At 44.8% G+C, this 16,156-nt stretch overlaps 1 protein-coding gene across 1 annotated transcript in view; it reads left to right on the top strand.

Annotated features, from left to right (window-relative positions):
- Window positions 1–16,156, top strand: part of MYO10 (myosin X) — a 270,984-nt gene that overhangs the window by 226,660 nt on the left and 28,168 nt on the right. Inside the window, exons 22-27 of the mRNA XM_001175408.8 lie at window positions 5,006–5,112; window positions 6,528–6,761; window positions 7,095–7,140; window positions 7,845–8,720; window positions 10,105–10,228; window positions 14,734–14,977. Coding sequence (XP_001175408.4) covers window positions 5,006–5,112; window positions 6,528–6,761; window positions 7,095–7,140; window positions 7,845–8,720; window positions 10,105–10,228; window positions 14,734–14,977 — 1,631 coding nt within the window. The remainder of the gene's footprint in view (window positions 1–5,005; window positions 5,113–6,527; window positions 6,762–7,094; window positions 7,141–7,844; window positions 8,721–10,104; window positions 10,229–14,733; window positions 14,978–16,156) is intronic.

Genomic DNA, 16,156 nt, shown 5'->3' with positions numbered 1-16,156 from the left:
GGTCCTCTGATCAGGGTCCCCCAAGCCTGCAGTCCCTGTATCTTGGGGCTTTATTCCTTTCTGGACCTCAGGGTATCTTCCAGGCTCACTTGGTCATTGGCAAAATTCATTTCCCTGTGTTTTTGCAGGACTGAAGTACCTGTTTTCTTTCTAGTTGTTGGCTGGGAACCACTCGCAGCTCCTAGAAGCCCTCAAAGTTCCTTGACACATGGCAGCTGACTTCTTTCAGGCCAGCAGGATAACCACATGCTCCAGCGTAGGGTTGTAATGTTCTCACAGAAGTGACATCCCGTCACCTTTGCTGCAGTCTAATGGCTAGAAGCAAGTCCCAGATTGCACCCCCACTCAGGAAGATTAAAGAGGGTTGTAACCCACTGGGGGCCACCTGAGGGTGTGCCCCCCGCAGGTGATAGGTCTCTCTGCCTGGAATCTTACTCTCCACTCCTGTAGCCAACTCATCTTTAGGTCTTGGCTTAGAGGTAGACTTTGAAAGGACTCCTTTTTTGACATTCCTCAGTGCACCCTACAGCTAGGGTAAGCCCCTCCTCTGTTGTCCCAGGTCATCCTCTTCTTAGCCCTGATGTAGACTTCATATGCTGTCCTGTTGTCTTGCTGTTGGCTTCTCTACGATCACCCAGTAGAGCATGTAGAGCTGATTGTTAATTCTACACAGTGCTGAGCTTAATCAGTGTCTGTGAGGTGCTGAAAAACTATAAGAGGTGACACAGGAAGTCATACATTTATTAGGAAAACTTTCTGAAGAAAATGGCTCAAGTGGCACTCTTGGCAGTGCAATACAATCTGCTCTGATTTTGTTTAATCAAAAAGAAATTGCAAGCTAGGCACAATGGCTCACATTTGTAATTCCAGCACTTTGGGAGGCTGAGGCAGAAGGATCGCTTGGGCCCAGGAGTCTGAGACCAGCCTGGAAAACATAGTGAGACCTTTTCTCTACTGAAATTCAGAAAAATTAGCCAGGCGTGATGGCATGTGCCTATAGTCCCAGCTACTCATGTGGCTAGAGTGGGAGGATTGCTCGAACCCAGGAGGTCAAGACTGCAGTGAGCCCTGATCATGCCACTGCACTCCAACCTGGGTGACAGAGTGAAACCTTGTCTCAAAAACAAAAAGAAATTGCATTCTGTATAAACGAGTCACCTCACTGCCTTCTACAGTGGAGTAACATTAGAGATCATTAAAACGCAACCCAGCCATTAACAGTCTTTTCTGGGCTCCAAGTACTAATCCAGCTTCACTTAGAATTTACATTATGGAAATCAGGCCCAAGGCAGGCTTAGGACGTAGTGTAGCATAGGGGACACAGAGACATGGGCATTGTCCTCAGTTTACTGTGTTGGAAGATAAGATATTCACACACAGTGGATGAATTAAATCATGCAGTACAATCTTTTTAAAGGAGTAAGGAAACAGCTTCTTCAGGAGAGAGATCCCTATGGATTGAAATGATCAAGGAAGTATTCAAGATGAAGAAGTTTTTAAAGAGGAGTTCAGTTTTAATTGGTGAAAAGTTGGGAGTAGAAGTTGGATGGAAGTTTATTTTTCCACAGACATGTTAGGAAGTAAATGCAAACATCAAAGCATTTGAATTGTGCCTTCTTGATAGCTTTGATCTTGACCAGTGTTTGAGTTACATGTTGGATAGCAGGTGTTTTGGTGTGTTGCCGCCAGAAGGTCTTTCTGTTTAAAGCCTCAAACCTCTAATGAACTTCTGGTCTTCTGGTAAAGGAGTGTCTGCCGTACGCAACAGGCAAGTTTAGCCAGTGTCGAAGGCAGCGAATTAGACATGGCCCCACGTCTGAACTGGCTGGCTTATCTAAAACATATTTGTTCTTGTAAGGCAAGCATTCTTACCTAGAGGACTGGGGAAGCATTACTAGTAATTGAGGCGGCCTGTCAGGTGCTTCATGGCACAGCCCGTGGGGAGGAGATAGCAATGTATTTCCCTGCTGAACAGCCGCGTTTACGGTGACTGAGGTGGGCAGCTGGTCCCTCTCCTTCCTGGTTTTGGCTTTTCCCACTGCCTCAAGGATTCCTCAAGACTCAAGACTTTTACTTTTCTGACCCTCTGGACTTCAGTGTCAGACTTTTCTTCCTCAGTTCTGTGGCAATGAAGCATGCAGGAGTTATTTTTATAAAGACAGTGTACTAGAATAACCCACAGGATCTTATGCTACCTAAGAAGATAAAAGTGAAAAAGAACCACATGAAATGGTTCCTGTTGGATATTGAGTCAAGTTCTGCCAAGCAGCGCCTGAGTGGGTACCACCCTTTGCTCAGCTGCTTTGGTGCCTGCTTTGATGCCACATTCCCAGTCACTAGGTTGTGCCAACTTGGTCTTGGCTGAGTCCTGGGAACATGGCAAAGTGACACAAGGGCTCACAGAAACACTTTCTGTATTAGTCTGTTCTCACACTGCTAATAAAGACATACCCGAGACTGGGTAATTTATAAAAGAAAGAGGTTTAATGGACTCACAGTTCCACATGGCTGGGGAGGCCTCATGATCATGGCAGAAGATGAAGGAAGAGTAAAGGCACGTCCTACATGGCAGCAGGCAAGAGAGCATGTGCAGGGCAACTCCCCTTTTTAAAACTATCAGATCTCGTGAGACTTATTCACTATCGTGAGAACAGCATGGGAAAGACCCACCCCCATGATCCAATTACCTCCTACCAGGTCCCTCCCATGACACATGGGAATTATGGGAGCTACAATTCAAGATGAGATTTGAGTGGGGACACAGCCAAACCTATCACTTTCCTTCTGTCGTTGTCTAATTCAGGGTTCGTGTTCTTAATGAAACTGACAGGTCCCTAAAAGCATTTTCTCTATTTGTTTGCCCTTTAGGTTGGTGAAGGAGAATGTAAATAAAGATGTGGCAGAATGCTTTTTAAAAACATATTTATTTATTTATTTATTTTGAGAGCTGTCTTTTTAATGGACTGAAAACTAAAGCAAGTATTTGTCTGATTCTGATTCTAACCAAGACATTCCTTTGACTTCCAATGGTGGAGAAGACCTTTGTTCCTTCACAGAGGTTTCCACTTGTTCACGTCATCGCTGTGTCACTCATGAGAGTTGACACTTTTGTCTCTTTCGTCACCACCACCCCCTTCCCCAAGGTTTGGCTGTTATTTTTCCTTTTAAGCACTCATAAGAGCAAAAGCATTAGAGTAAGATATGTAATACCAAACAAAAATCTGAAAGAGAAGTTGAAATACTTCCTTAAAAGTCCAGTCTTGATGAAAACTGCTTTTGCTACATGGTTTTGATATGTACAGGGAATTCTGTATTTCTGAACATCTTTAATGATGATCACATCCAACAAACTTTACACTTGTAGCTTCTGCACCAACAGTGTGTGTATATATATATATATATTCTCATGTATATGTATATGTGAATATATATGTGTATATATGAGTATATGTGTATATATATGAGTGTGTATATATATGAGTATGTATGTGTGTGTATATATATGTGTATGTATATATGTATATATGTTGCTTTGAGACAGAATCTCACTCTGTTGCCCAGGCTGGAGTGCAGCAGCATGATCTTGGCTCACTGCAACCTCTGCCTCCCAGGTTCAAGAGATTCTTCTGCCTCAGCCTCCCAAGTATCTGGGATTACAGGCACCCCCACCATGCCTGGCTAATTTTTTGTATTTTTAGTAAAGGCAGGGTTTCCCTGTGTTGGCCAGGCTGGTCTCCCAACTCCTGACCTCAGGTGATCCACCTGCCTCGGCCTCCCAGAGTGCTGGGATTACTGGCATGAGCCACTGCGCCCGGCCAACAGAATATATTAATTGTATTATAAGGAGAGGATTGTATGAAGAGCTTTCCTAGGAGAGTGATTTGTGATGGCGTTTTACCCAGAGCAGGAATAGGTACGGCTGTGAGTCACAAGGTGGTAGGACTCTTTATTTGCTTTTTTGCCCGAATGTCATGGAGGACACAGAGCAGAGAACCTGGAAAAATGTGCCATTGGGAGAACGTGATGCACCATTTTAGGCCAGAATGACTCATGGAAGCGTAAAGTAAAAAATTGCGGAGACACCAAAATGCATCTGTGTGGATTGTTAACAAAAAAGCATGAAAATATTTGATACTGGTTGTTATAGGGAATCATTCAAAATTTCTTATGCGTGTATTAAATCTGAAATGGCAAAATTAAAAGCTACTTTATCAAGAGAAGGTCCTGGTATTTTCATATCTTTTCAAAAACTAGGAATTCTAATACAAAGTACCAATTACCTGACACACTTACTTGATAAGCAGAGGATGGACGTGTCCATTCTCAGAAATAGGCAAGCAAACGGCTACAATTTATTTGGTCCTGATTCCGCTGTGCTTGTGATAGTCAAACTGAGATGTAGCTGAAATAATTCAGTTCTCATTGTAAACTCAGTTTTCAGAATTATGTTCTTAACGTCAATATTTTGAGTGCATTTAAGTTTTTGAAGCCAAGATACTCTGATTGTAATCACATATCAGGCACAAAGAAAGGATTTCCACATAAAGGCAGAATAACGTTTTAGAAATTTCTTGGCTTCCCTTCCTTCCTCCTTTCCTTCCTCTGCTTTCTGTATCTCTGAATCATATTATGTAGACTCAATGTAGTGACCAGTGCTGGTCCATGAACTATTTGTCCCAGCCCATGATGTGTTAAGTGTTGAGAAGCTTAGATAGCAATTTGGTAGTCATGCCTGTTGAATTTAGTAACAATAACCATAAAAGGCACTTGTATTTTTATGCAGCATTTTTGTTTTTCCTTGTAATATATGTTTATTGGATTTTGCAACTGTTTTAGCCCATGACAGGTGGAACCTTTAAAAAGCACTATTCTAGAAAGCATGGCCATGTGGTGGATCAAACTAAGAGAAAAAAGCCTTAACTCCAGAAGATATCTTTGACTCAGAAATGCCTTCCTTCTGCTGGCCATGTTCTTTGCTTCTGACATGTGACTCCGTCCTGAGCAGGTCTTTCTTCGAGAATCCTTGGAACAGAAACTGGAGAAGCGGAGGGAAGAGGAAGTGAGCCACGCGGCCATGGTGATTCGGGCCCACGTCTTGGGCTTCTTAGCACGGTAAGAACCCCACGCTGAGGGGAGAAGGCAGGAAGCTCCATGAGGGGGTCCTTCCTTCCCAGTGTGTTCCAGTGGAGTGGCCTGAGGTTTTTGAATTGAGGGGAGCCTCAGGTCAGGCCTCCTAAGCAGCCACTCCCAAAACCTAGCTAGCCTGACTGGGCAGCAGGTAGGAAAGGGAGCTCTGCACTTTTTGACATCTCAGGTAGAAAGAACAGTGACAGCAGGGAACTCTACTGAGATCTATTTATTTATTTGAGGCAAGGTCTCACTCTGTCTCTGAGGCTAGAGTGTGGTGGCACGATCATGGCTTATTGCAGCCTTGACCTCCTGGGCTCAAGCAATTCTCCCACCTCAGACTCCCAAGTAGTTGGGACTACAGACACACACCACCATGCCTGGCTAATTAAAAAAAAAAATTTTTTTTAGAGATGGGTCACTTCATGTTGCCCAGGAGGGTCTCAAACTCCTGGGTTCATGGGATCCTCCCAGCTGACAAAGTGCTGGGATTACAGGTGTGAGCCACCGTACCCAGCCTTCTGCTGATATTTAAATTGTTTGCTTACTTCCTCTGCGTCAGGTCTTGAAGCCACAGCGGCCTGGCTGTTCACCTTGGTGTTATCATGTTGGCTATAGAGACCCATCCTCCAGCTGTTTGAGGAATGAGGTGACTTCTTTTTTTGTTGTTTTTTTTTTTTGAGACAGAGTCTCGCTCGGTCGTCTGGCTGGAGTGCAATGGCGCGATCTCAGCCCACTGCAACCTCCGCCTCCGGGGTTCAAGTGATTCTCCTGCCTCAGCCTCCCAAGTAGCTGAGACTATAGGTGCATGCCACCACGCCTGGCTAATTTTTGTATTTTTAGTAGAGACAGGGTTTCACCATGTTGGCCAGGATGGTCTCGATCTCTTGACCTTCGTGATCCATCCGCCTGCCTCGGCTTCCCAAAATTCTGGGATTACAGGCATGAGCCACCGCACCTGGCCTGAGGCAACTTCTCCTCATGCATTTTAGTTCCGTCCACTATGCCCGTGAAACACTACGTGTTACATTTTCTGAAGCACAAAGCTGTCCTGCTGTGATGATTTTTTTCATATGAACAGGAGAATATATCAGATCTCTTTGGGAACTATTTACCCAACTTTCTGCAAGGACTACTTAAAGCCAACATGAGGGGTTATGTGTTTATTTAGCCAAGATAGTGATAGGCTTCTTACTTTAGTTTTGTTTGTTATTATTTCTTTGTTTTTCTTCTGTTTTGTTTTGACCAAAGGGGCCTCCTTGTTCTCTCCAGTTTCCATAATGAGAGGATCATTCTAAAACTGGGTCCTCTTTTGTCTTGTAGCCTTGATGTGAGCTCATTTGAATAGCTCAAAGCCTCATTACTTCAATGCCGATTCTCTTGTTTTCTTTCATTTTCAGAAAACAATACAGAAAGGTCCTTTATTGTGTGGTGGTAATACAGAAGAATTACAGAGCATTCCTTCTGAGGAGGAGATTTTTGCACCTGAAAAAGGCAGCCATAGTTTTCCAGAAGCAACTCAGAGGTCAGATTGCTCGGAGAGTTTACAGACAATTGCTGGCAGAGAAAAGGGAGCAAGAAGAAAAGAAGAAACAGGAAGAGGAAGAAAAGAAGAAACGGGAGGAAGAAGAAAGGTACAGTACCTTTCTTGCTGGGATGAAACAAAAGGATACATTTTGAGTGCTATGCTCGGTATCTGTCTGTGCAGCCAGAAATCCCAGCAGATGCCCCAGAACCTACAATTTGAAACAGTAACTCTAGGTGGCTAGAATATAAAATTCCTTGGCAGCATTAAAGACCCAGTTCTGTGAATACTTTTATTCATACAGAATAAATCCATGGCCAGAGGAAGGGGCTCTGTCTTTCATGCTTTCTGTCTTTGGCAAAGCTGTTTTAGAAACGTAGATCTCTCTGAAAAGTGGTTCCAGGGTTATTGTTGATTTTCACTTTTTCTTTACTATTTTTAGAGAAAGAGAGAGAGAGCGAAGAGAAGCCGAGCTCCGCGCCCAGCAGGTAATGAGTGCAGTGACAACTTAGCCTCTTGTGTTTCTACTCCCTTCCCACTTCTAATGCTTGGACTCTAGGATTCAAAACTGAATTAAAGTAGAAAGATAACAGGAAGAACAATTTAAGAGGATGTGTTTATGATGCAATTTCTGACCCATTACAGTTGGGTAAAGCGTAGTGAATGGCTGAGGTTTTAGTGTGCATCACAAGAGTATAATTTCTCTAAATCAGTATAACCAGCGTGTTAGTTGGCTAGGCCCACCACAGCCAAATACCACAGACCGGTGGATTGAACAGTGGAAACTGATTTTCTCCCAGCTCTGGAGGCCGGAACTGCAAGATCAAGGTATCCTTAAGTTTGATGTCTTCTGAGGCCCCTCCCCTTGGCTTGCAGGTGGCTGTCTGTCCAGTGTGTCCTCACGCAGCCTTTTTTCTCTGTGTGACCTAGTCTCCTGTTCCCAAAAGGACACCAGTCATCTTGGATTAGGGCCCACCCTAGTGAACTCATTTTAACTTAGTCACCCCTTTAAAAGCTGTATCTCCAAATGCAGTCACATTCTGCAGTATTGGGGTTAGGACTTCAACCTATAGACTTTATGGGGACACAGTCCAGCTCATAATGACCATATTTCATCCTGGTTGCAAAGCGAGAGCTATGCTTGGACTTTTGTACTGAAGCCTTCTGAAATCTCCCTTCTGCTTCTGTCCAGGAAGAAGAAACGAGGAAGCAGCAAGAACTCGAAGCCTTGCAGAAGAGCCAGAAGGAAGCTGAACTGACCCGTGAACTGGAGAAGCAGAAGGAAAATAAGCAGGTGGAAGAGATCCTCCGTCTGGAGAAAGAAATCGAGGACCTGCAGCGCATGAAGGAGCAGCAGGAGCTGTCGCTGACCGAGGCTTCCCTGCAGAAGCTGCAGGAGCGGCGGGACCAGGAGCTCCGCAGGCTGGAGGAGGAAGCGTGCAGGGCGGCCCAGGAGTTCCTCGAGTCCCTCAATTTTGACGAGATCGACGAGTGTGTCCGGAATATCGAGCGGTCCCTGTCGGTGGGAAGCGAATTTTCCAGCGAGCTGGCTGAGAGCGCATGCGAGGAGAAGCCCAACTTCAACTTCAGCCAGCCCTACCCAGAGGAGGAGGTCGACGAGGGCTTCGAAGCCGACGACGACGCCTTCAAGGACTCCCCCAACCCCAGCGAGCACGGCCACTCAGACCAGCGAACAAGTGGCATCCGGACCAGCGACGACTCTTCGGAGGAGGACCCATACATGAACGACACGGTGGTGCCCACCAGCCCCAGTGCGGACAGCACGGTGCTGCTCGCCCCATCAGTGCAGGACTCCGGGAGCCTACACAACTCCTCCAGCGGCGAGTCCACCTACTGCATGCCCCAGAACGCTGGGGACCCGCCCTCCCCAGACGGCGACTATGACTACGACCAGGATGACTATGAGGACGGTGCCATCACTTCCGGCAGCAGCGTGACCTTCTCCAACTCCTACGGCAGCCAGTGGTCCCCCGACTACCGCTGCTCTGTGGGGACCTACAACAGCTCGGGTGCCTACCGGTTCAGCTCTGAGGGGGCGCAGTCCTCGGTGAGTACCTGCCTGGCGTGTCCCAGTGAAATGGGTGGCCGGTCACACCCACCCCTGTTGCATCCTCAAGTTGAATGAAGATACCCGTAGGATATCTGTGCAAAGATTGCAGAGTCGTGGTCTTAGAGATCATCTTAAACCTTTTTCTTATTCCATAAGCCAATTGCATTCATAAGTAGAACTTTGATGTGTCTGTTTCAGTTTTAGCACAAAGCGCAGAGCTGAGCTGTGCCCAAGACTTGAGAAAACTGGCTATTTATTTATTTATTGTTGTTGTTGTTGTTGTTGTTTTTGAGGTGGAGTCTTCTCTGTCATCCAGGCTGGAGTGTATTGGCAGGATCTCGCCTCACTGCAGTCCCCACCTCTCGGGTTCAAGCTATTCTGCTGCCTCAGCTTCCTGAATAGCTGGGATTACAGACGCCCGCCAGCACACCCGTCTAATTTTTGTATTTTTAGTAGAGATGGGGTTTTACCATGTTGGCCAGGCTGGTCTTGAACTCCTGACCTCAGGTGATCCACCTGCCTCGGACCCCCATAGTGCTGGGATTACAGGCGTGAGCCACCATGCCCGGCCGAAAACTGGCTTTTTAAATGGAACTTTTGTTTATTTTATTTTATTTCTTCCTTCCCTTTTTTTACAATTTGAATGGAACTTTTAGCTTTGCCGTGCTGCGTTAGGAAATGAAGACACACCCTGAACTGGAACAAGACTTGCCAGGGGTGAATTGGCAAACTTTCCTTGTACTAACTTCACAATCCAAACCACACGATGTTATTACTTATGGTGGCTGTACAGGAAGAAGCTGCAGGGCTTAAATGCACTCTTTTCCAGTTTCTGGATTTATCTGTAGTTTACTTTTGTCGCTTTGGTCGTGCATTGAATGTTCTCTTGACTTTCAAAGATTTGAAAATATATTTAATATAGTAATTCAGAGGGGGTTAACTCTTGCATGGTTTGATTAAAATTATAGCCTTAAAAAGCATTGTTAGTTTTAGGGCAGATAGCCTTTGGATTCAAGTATATCTTGTCTTTCATGTATCAATTCAACTGACCATTTGACCTTAAAAGTTGGTATTTTTAATTCCGAATTATTTGTGTGCTACCGTAAATCAGGCGTATTGCTTGTCAGTTGTTTTTTTTTCTTTTTCCTTTTCCCTTTTTTTTTTCTGAGACGGAGGCTTGCTCTGTTGCCCAGGCTGGAGTGCAGTGGCACGATCTCTGCTCAGTGCAGTCACTGCCTCCTGGGTTCGAGTGATTCTGCTGCCTCAGCCTCTTGAGTAGCTGTATTTTTGTATTTTTTCAATGATGATACATGCTGGGTATCTTCGTGGCTTGCTTTGTGGCCTTTTCCCTCACCGTTGGCTTCTCTGTCTCTCGGTCCAGTTTGAAGATAGTGAAGAGGACTTTGATTCCAGGTTTGATACAGATGATGAGCTTTCGTACCGGCGTGACTCTGTGTACAGCTGTGTCACTCTGCCATATTTCCACAGCTTTCTGTACATGAAAGGTATGACTGCAGCCGCCTTGGAGTCTGGGTTAGGGGGAGAGCGAGGTGTTATTTTATCCGGGCTGATGGATGGGGGTGGGAAATAACGGAGGTGTTATTGTATCTGGGCTGATGGATGGGGACTGGGAAAGTCGTTCTACCTACCCTTACCTCAGTGTTGGGCCACTTACATGAATGAAGGGACACCTTGTCATGTTGGTGTGACATGGGTGATGGGGTCCTACCAGCATGAACACAGTCGTGACTCCCCTGATTTGGTGCAGAGTGGCAGGACAAAGCATTTGCAACCACTGCCTCCAGTATCAGCCCTTCTCCCCTCTGTCTCTCCCTGTCTCGTTTTCCTTTCTTAGCTCTTTCTTCATCCTTCTATTTTCTCTCCCTCTCTCTCCCACTCTCTCTTTCACTGTCTCCCTCTCTGTCTCAGTCTCATTGCTCTCTCTCATATATACAGACATACAAACCAATGTGTATGTTGTTGCTGCTGCCGGAATTGGTCGAGACCCATTCTCATGATAAACTGCATGTTCTCTCCTGCCAGGGATATTAGAGAGCCTAAAAGGATGTGCTAGACATGGGGGAAAGTGAAGATCTCACTGAGGCCCACTGCTCGCTTGAACTGCTCACCATACCTACTTCATGATGAGCATTTGCACTGTATGCTTTGATTGTTACTAACATTTGAATATACTTTGCTGAGCCTTAACACTTAGGGGCCTTGACGCACACTCCTTTTGGAAAATTATTTACTATTTATTTAGGTATTTATTTAAGACAGGGTCTTGCTCTGTTACCCAAGCTAGAGGGCAGTGGTGTGGTCATGGCTCACTGCAGCCTCGAACTCAGGTTCAAGCCATCTTCCTGCCGCAGCCTTCATAGAAGCTAGGACTGCAGGCGCACACCATCATGCCAGGCTAATTTTTTATAGAGATGGAATCTCACTATGTTGCCCAGGCTGGTCTCCAACTCTTGGCCTCAAGCAGTCCTCCCACCTTGGCCTCCCAAAGTGCAGGAATTGCAGGCATGAGCCACCATGCCTAGCCAGAAAATTATTTAATTATTTAATTGGGACCTCGTATTTATGCTTTGTTCCTGTTCTTGACTCTGACTCGTAACTCAGTGACAGGGATAATAAGAAACCATAATCATCACCAATTTTGGGCAGGAGTTTTACGTGGATGGTTAAAAAGAAGGGACCGTCCTGTTTCTCGCATGGACCTAGACTGGAGAGGGGAGAGAGTCGAGAACGTGGGGATGGGCAGGGATATGAGAACCTTCCTCCCCAGGTCTCCTCTTCCTGCTTTCTCCCATCTTTGATTTTTAAATTTGTCTTCTCCTTCCCTTTTCTTCACTTTCCTTTTTATTGCTGTCTTTCTTCATTTACATTTACATTTTCTTTTTTTTGTCTTCACCACCATGAAAACCTTTTTTTTTTTTTTGAGACAGGATCTTGCTCTGTTGCCCAGGCTGGAGTGCAATGGCACAATCGTGGCTCACTGCAGCCTCCACCCCCCGGGTTCAAGTGATTCTCCTGCCTCAGCCTCCTGAGTAGCTGGGATTACAGGCACACGCCAATGCCCAGCTAATTTTCGTATTTTTAGTAGAGACAGGGTTTCACCGTGTCGGCCAGGCTGGTCTCGAACTCCTGACCTTGTGATCTGCCCACCTTGGCCTCCCAAAGGGCTGGGATTACAGGAGTGAGCCACTGCGCCCAGCCATGAAAACCCTTTTATTCCATTTTCCCTTCTTTCTTTCTGTGCTTCTCTTTTCTGTTAGCTTCTTTATCTTTTTTTTCCATGTCTTTTCTTTTGTTGTCTTCAATATTTTTTTTCTGTTTTCTTCACTTGTGGCTTTGTTTGCTGGATTCCTTTTTTGCTTCACCTGCTCCTCTTAGAAAGCATGGGTCTAGTGATGACTCTCAGTCATTTGCCTTTCAGAGTTCTGCTATCCTCAGCTTTGGAGCCCCACAGTGCTCATGAAACCCCTAGAACGTTTGGTTTAGGGGAGACTTTTAGTGGGACTGTTGGAATGAAAAACATCAAGGGTGAGGTAGCCGGCACTGGAACACCTGACAAAGGAAAAAATGTCATTGCAAATCAGAACCTAATGATCCAATAAGTATTTAATCATAGCATCTTAAGATTTTCTCAGTTAGAAATCATCTTAACTGTTTTTACTAATATATAATTCCCATTCCTCAATTTTTAATTCCCTAAGTTAATTTGAAAATTCTCTTCAATATTCCTCTTATTTTTAATGTATGGCGTTGATTTTTTTTTTTTTTTTTTTGAGACAGAGTCTCGCTCTGTCGCCCAGGCTGGAGTGCAGTGGTGTGAACTCGGCTCACCACAACTGCCGCCTCCCAAGTTCGAGCTATTCTTCTGGCTCAGCCTCCTGAGTAGCTGGGATTACAGGCGCGCGCCACCACGCCTGACTAATTTTTGTATTTTGAGTAGAGACGGGGTTTCACCATGTTGGCCAGGCTGGTCTTGAACTCTTGACCTTGTGATCCACCCGCCTCAGCCTCCCAAAGTGCTGGGATTACAGGCGTGAGACACCACGCCCAGCAGCATTGATTTATTATACAGTTACTGGATTAAAACCAGTAAGAGTAGGAAAAAAGTAAAGACACATTCAAAGTATTAAAATCAGGGTCAAAGAAGTTAAATGGGTGAGTTTTCGGCATCTCTTAAAGCTATTGTGTAAATGCAGCCTCATTTAATATTTAATAAAACTTTAATTAAAGCAGAGCCAAAAAGTTTCAGAGCAACTAATGAATGAAAAAGAAAATCTAATCACCAATTTATATTTTATGGGCTAAATAAATTTTTACAACCAAATAACCTACTAAAGATGTTTGCAATTAGGAAATTATAGCATTAAGTGATTCTCTAAATGATGAATTATCAAGAGAGGGCCTGAAATTGCAGAGGGCCAAGAGTGAGTGTTATCAATACAGAAGAACAACAGATTAAATAAACTAATGGTGAGAGCTGTCGTGATGACTCTTCCAATCTTCGAAACAACTGCGAATAAGCTTTATCATTTAACAACAACAAGATAATAGAATAATTTTGCACAATTTTCCTCCAGGCTTGTTTTGAGAAACCCAGATTAAAATCACAAATCAAAACACTAATAATGTTTCATTCTGGTAGCCATTGGCAAGTTTGCCATATGTTAGGACACGGCTCTGCAGCTTGGCACAATTACCAAAGATGTCTCAGCTAGATGAGCAGGGGCCTCTTGGACAAAAGGAGGGAGAGGAGTCTAGAAAGTTCAGTGAAGCAAGTGCACTGTCTGGTTTTCACACAGTGAACACATAAAAGGATAGGATTATACTTACTTTAAATATCCCATGTTTAAATGACCCTTATTTTCATTACTGGTTGGTCAAAAGAAAATAATGTGTGGACAGTCTTATAATAACAGATGTGTGTAAGATGTTGATCTTGAGCAGGTTGGGGAATCTGGAATATAAAATTATCCTCCCTGAAGAGCATAGCAAGATTTTTTTATCCTATGAAAGATAACATCTGTATATTTAAGTTCAAATCTTAGTGTAGTTTGTACTCTTGCTTTCTTTTTTTTTTTTTCATAGTCTCAGTCTTATACCTGTAAACCATTTTCAGATGATGCTTTTCTTTGAAAAGATGTTTTTCTCCAAAAAGCCATATTGTCTTTACCTGTGTAAGTTAGACTTTATCAGTCAACCCTGGAATCACTGATAATTCTTGTTCGCACATTGACCAAATATGGAAGGAAATGGGTAAACTTTGTTTATTTTTTGAGACGGAGTCTCACTCTGTCACCCAGGCTGGAGTCTAGTGGTACAATCTCGGTTCACTGCAACCTCCTCGTCCTGGATTCAAGCGATTGTCCTACCCGAGCCTCCCAAGTAGCTGGGATTACAGGCACGCACCACCATACCCGGCTAATTTTTGTATTTTTAGTAGAGACAGGGTTTTACCGTGTTGGTCAGGCTGGTCTCAAACTCCTGACCTCAAGTGATCCACCCGCCTCGGCCTCCCAAAGTGCTGGGATTACAGGCATGAGCCACCGCTCCTGGCCCAAAAAACGGGTAAAGAAACTGGTAAACTTTGACACCATGTTAAAATAATTTTCTCTCTCTGGTGCATTTTGGGATAAGCCTGATCCATACATAGGGACATGGTTCTCACCCTTGGCTTTTAACTCATTCCTGGGTTAGAGTGTCAGTTCATTACTTGCTTTTTTATTGGCTCCTTTCAAAGCTTTCTCAGCTAAGTGAGCAGGAACTCCTTTGGATAGAAGGATTCTTGTATAATCCAGCCTGGCTGGTGTGACATCTGTGTGGTGCCCCCAGACATGAGCTAGCAGTGCCACTCCTCACTGAGGGGTCTCTGCGGTGCTGCGGCTGGGGCAGAGTCTAAGCTCGGCTAGACCTTAACACCTGCTATGCATGTTGTTGTCATCCAATTTGACTGACTTTTCTTTCACCCGGCTCTACCCAATCTCGCGGGGAACAGGTGGCCTGATGAACTCTTGGAAACGCCGCTGGTGCGTCCTCAAGGATGAAACCTTCTTGTGGTTCCGCTCCAAGCAGGAGGCCCTCAAGCAAGGCTGGCTCCACAAAAAAGGGGGGGGCTCCTCCACGCTGTCCAGGAGAAATTGGAAGAAGCGCTGGTTTGTCCTCCGCCAGTCCAAGCTGATGTACTTTGAAAACGACAGCGAGGAGAAGCTCAAGGGCACCGTAGAAGTGCGAACGGCAAAGTAGGTTGCTAAGCCTGGCTGTGGCCCGATGGGTTGCTCGGTGGTTTATGCTGGTGGTCATAGAGCCACGCTGTGCACGTTCCTTGCAGCGGCAGTAGCCTGTAGTAGGTGTCCTGATAATTCAGTTCAGTGGGTTAAATTACTGGGAAACTGGGAAGCAAGACTTAATCCGTGAGTACTTTGCTTTTTGTGATTACACTCAGACGTGTGGCTGTCATTTGGAAGATGGCCAGCCAATTGGATCTGGAAGTTGCCTAGTGCAAACGGAATTGTATGTGTGGAGGAAGAATGGTGTGAATTTGGAACAAGTGGCTGAGTCTTTTTATGGGTTAATGTATCACTTTCAATTCCTTACTCCAGCTGTTGCCAGCAGATAAATTAGCTAAATTAAAAGCAGACAGACTGGAGGAGTTTTCCGAAATGAATCACTTGTCTTCTGTTACACCAGTGTTGGTTTTACTAGCCATCCCCATTCCCAGCAATGAGAGGAACAGGGCTGGTCTTCAAATCCAACATGCCCCCTTTTCTGCCACACCCTTATAGAACCAAAGCTTTGGACTATTGAGGGCCTATTATTTTTGTTAAAAGACTAAGTAATGTTTCCAGAAAATTGTTGGGAGTTACAAGCAGCTGGTTTTCTGGGGTAACTAGATACTAAGCCTGAAAACATGTTTGGGGATAACCTGTAGCCATACTCCACTCAAAACTGAGTGACCTCAAATATTTAGAAAAGTAGTAAAATAATCTTTGAGGGATCAAATTAATGCCTGAAGTCAGGAGCCTTAAAAGTAAAATGTTTCTAATCAGCCAGCATCCGCAACTTCAGAAAAGTATTCATTGTAAAGTGGAAAGTTAAATGAGGAGAAGAAAGTCTTTTATGTATTTGATTGTAAGGGAAATCTCATGTCTCTGCAGACGGCAGAATATTGGACATTTCCAGGCTGTCCCTTTGGAGTTCATGAGGTGCGGGAGTGCGCTTGTGAGAATCCTGGGTCTGAATCCTGCAAGGGTTCACAGCAAGGCATGGCTCTGTTGCCTCTGCCATCTTCTCTCAGCCTCACATACCATGATGTTCCTCATCTGTCTATAGATCAATTGATTGACTGACAGGGTCTCACTCCCATTGCCCAGGCTGGAGTGCAGTGACACGATCTCAGCTCACTGCAGCCTCAACTTCCT

This window comes from Pan troglodytes, chromosome 4 (assembly GCF_028858775.2).
Source record: "Pan troglodytes isolate AG18354 chromosome 4, NHGRI_mPanTro3-v2.0_pri, whole genome shotgun sequence".
Lineage (NCBI taxonomy): Eukaryota > Metazoa > Chordata > Mammalia > Primates > Hominidae > Pan > Pan troglodytes.
Note: the sequence above shows the minus strand (reverse complement) of the source record. Positions and strands in the feature narration are given on the sequence as shown.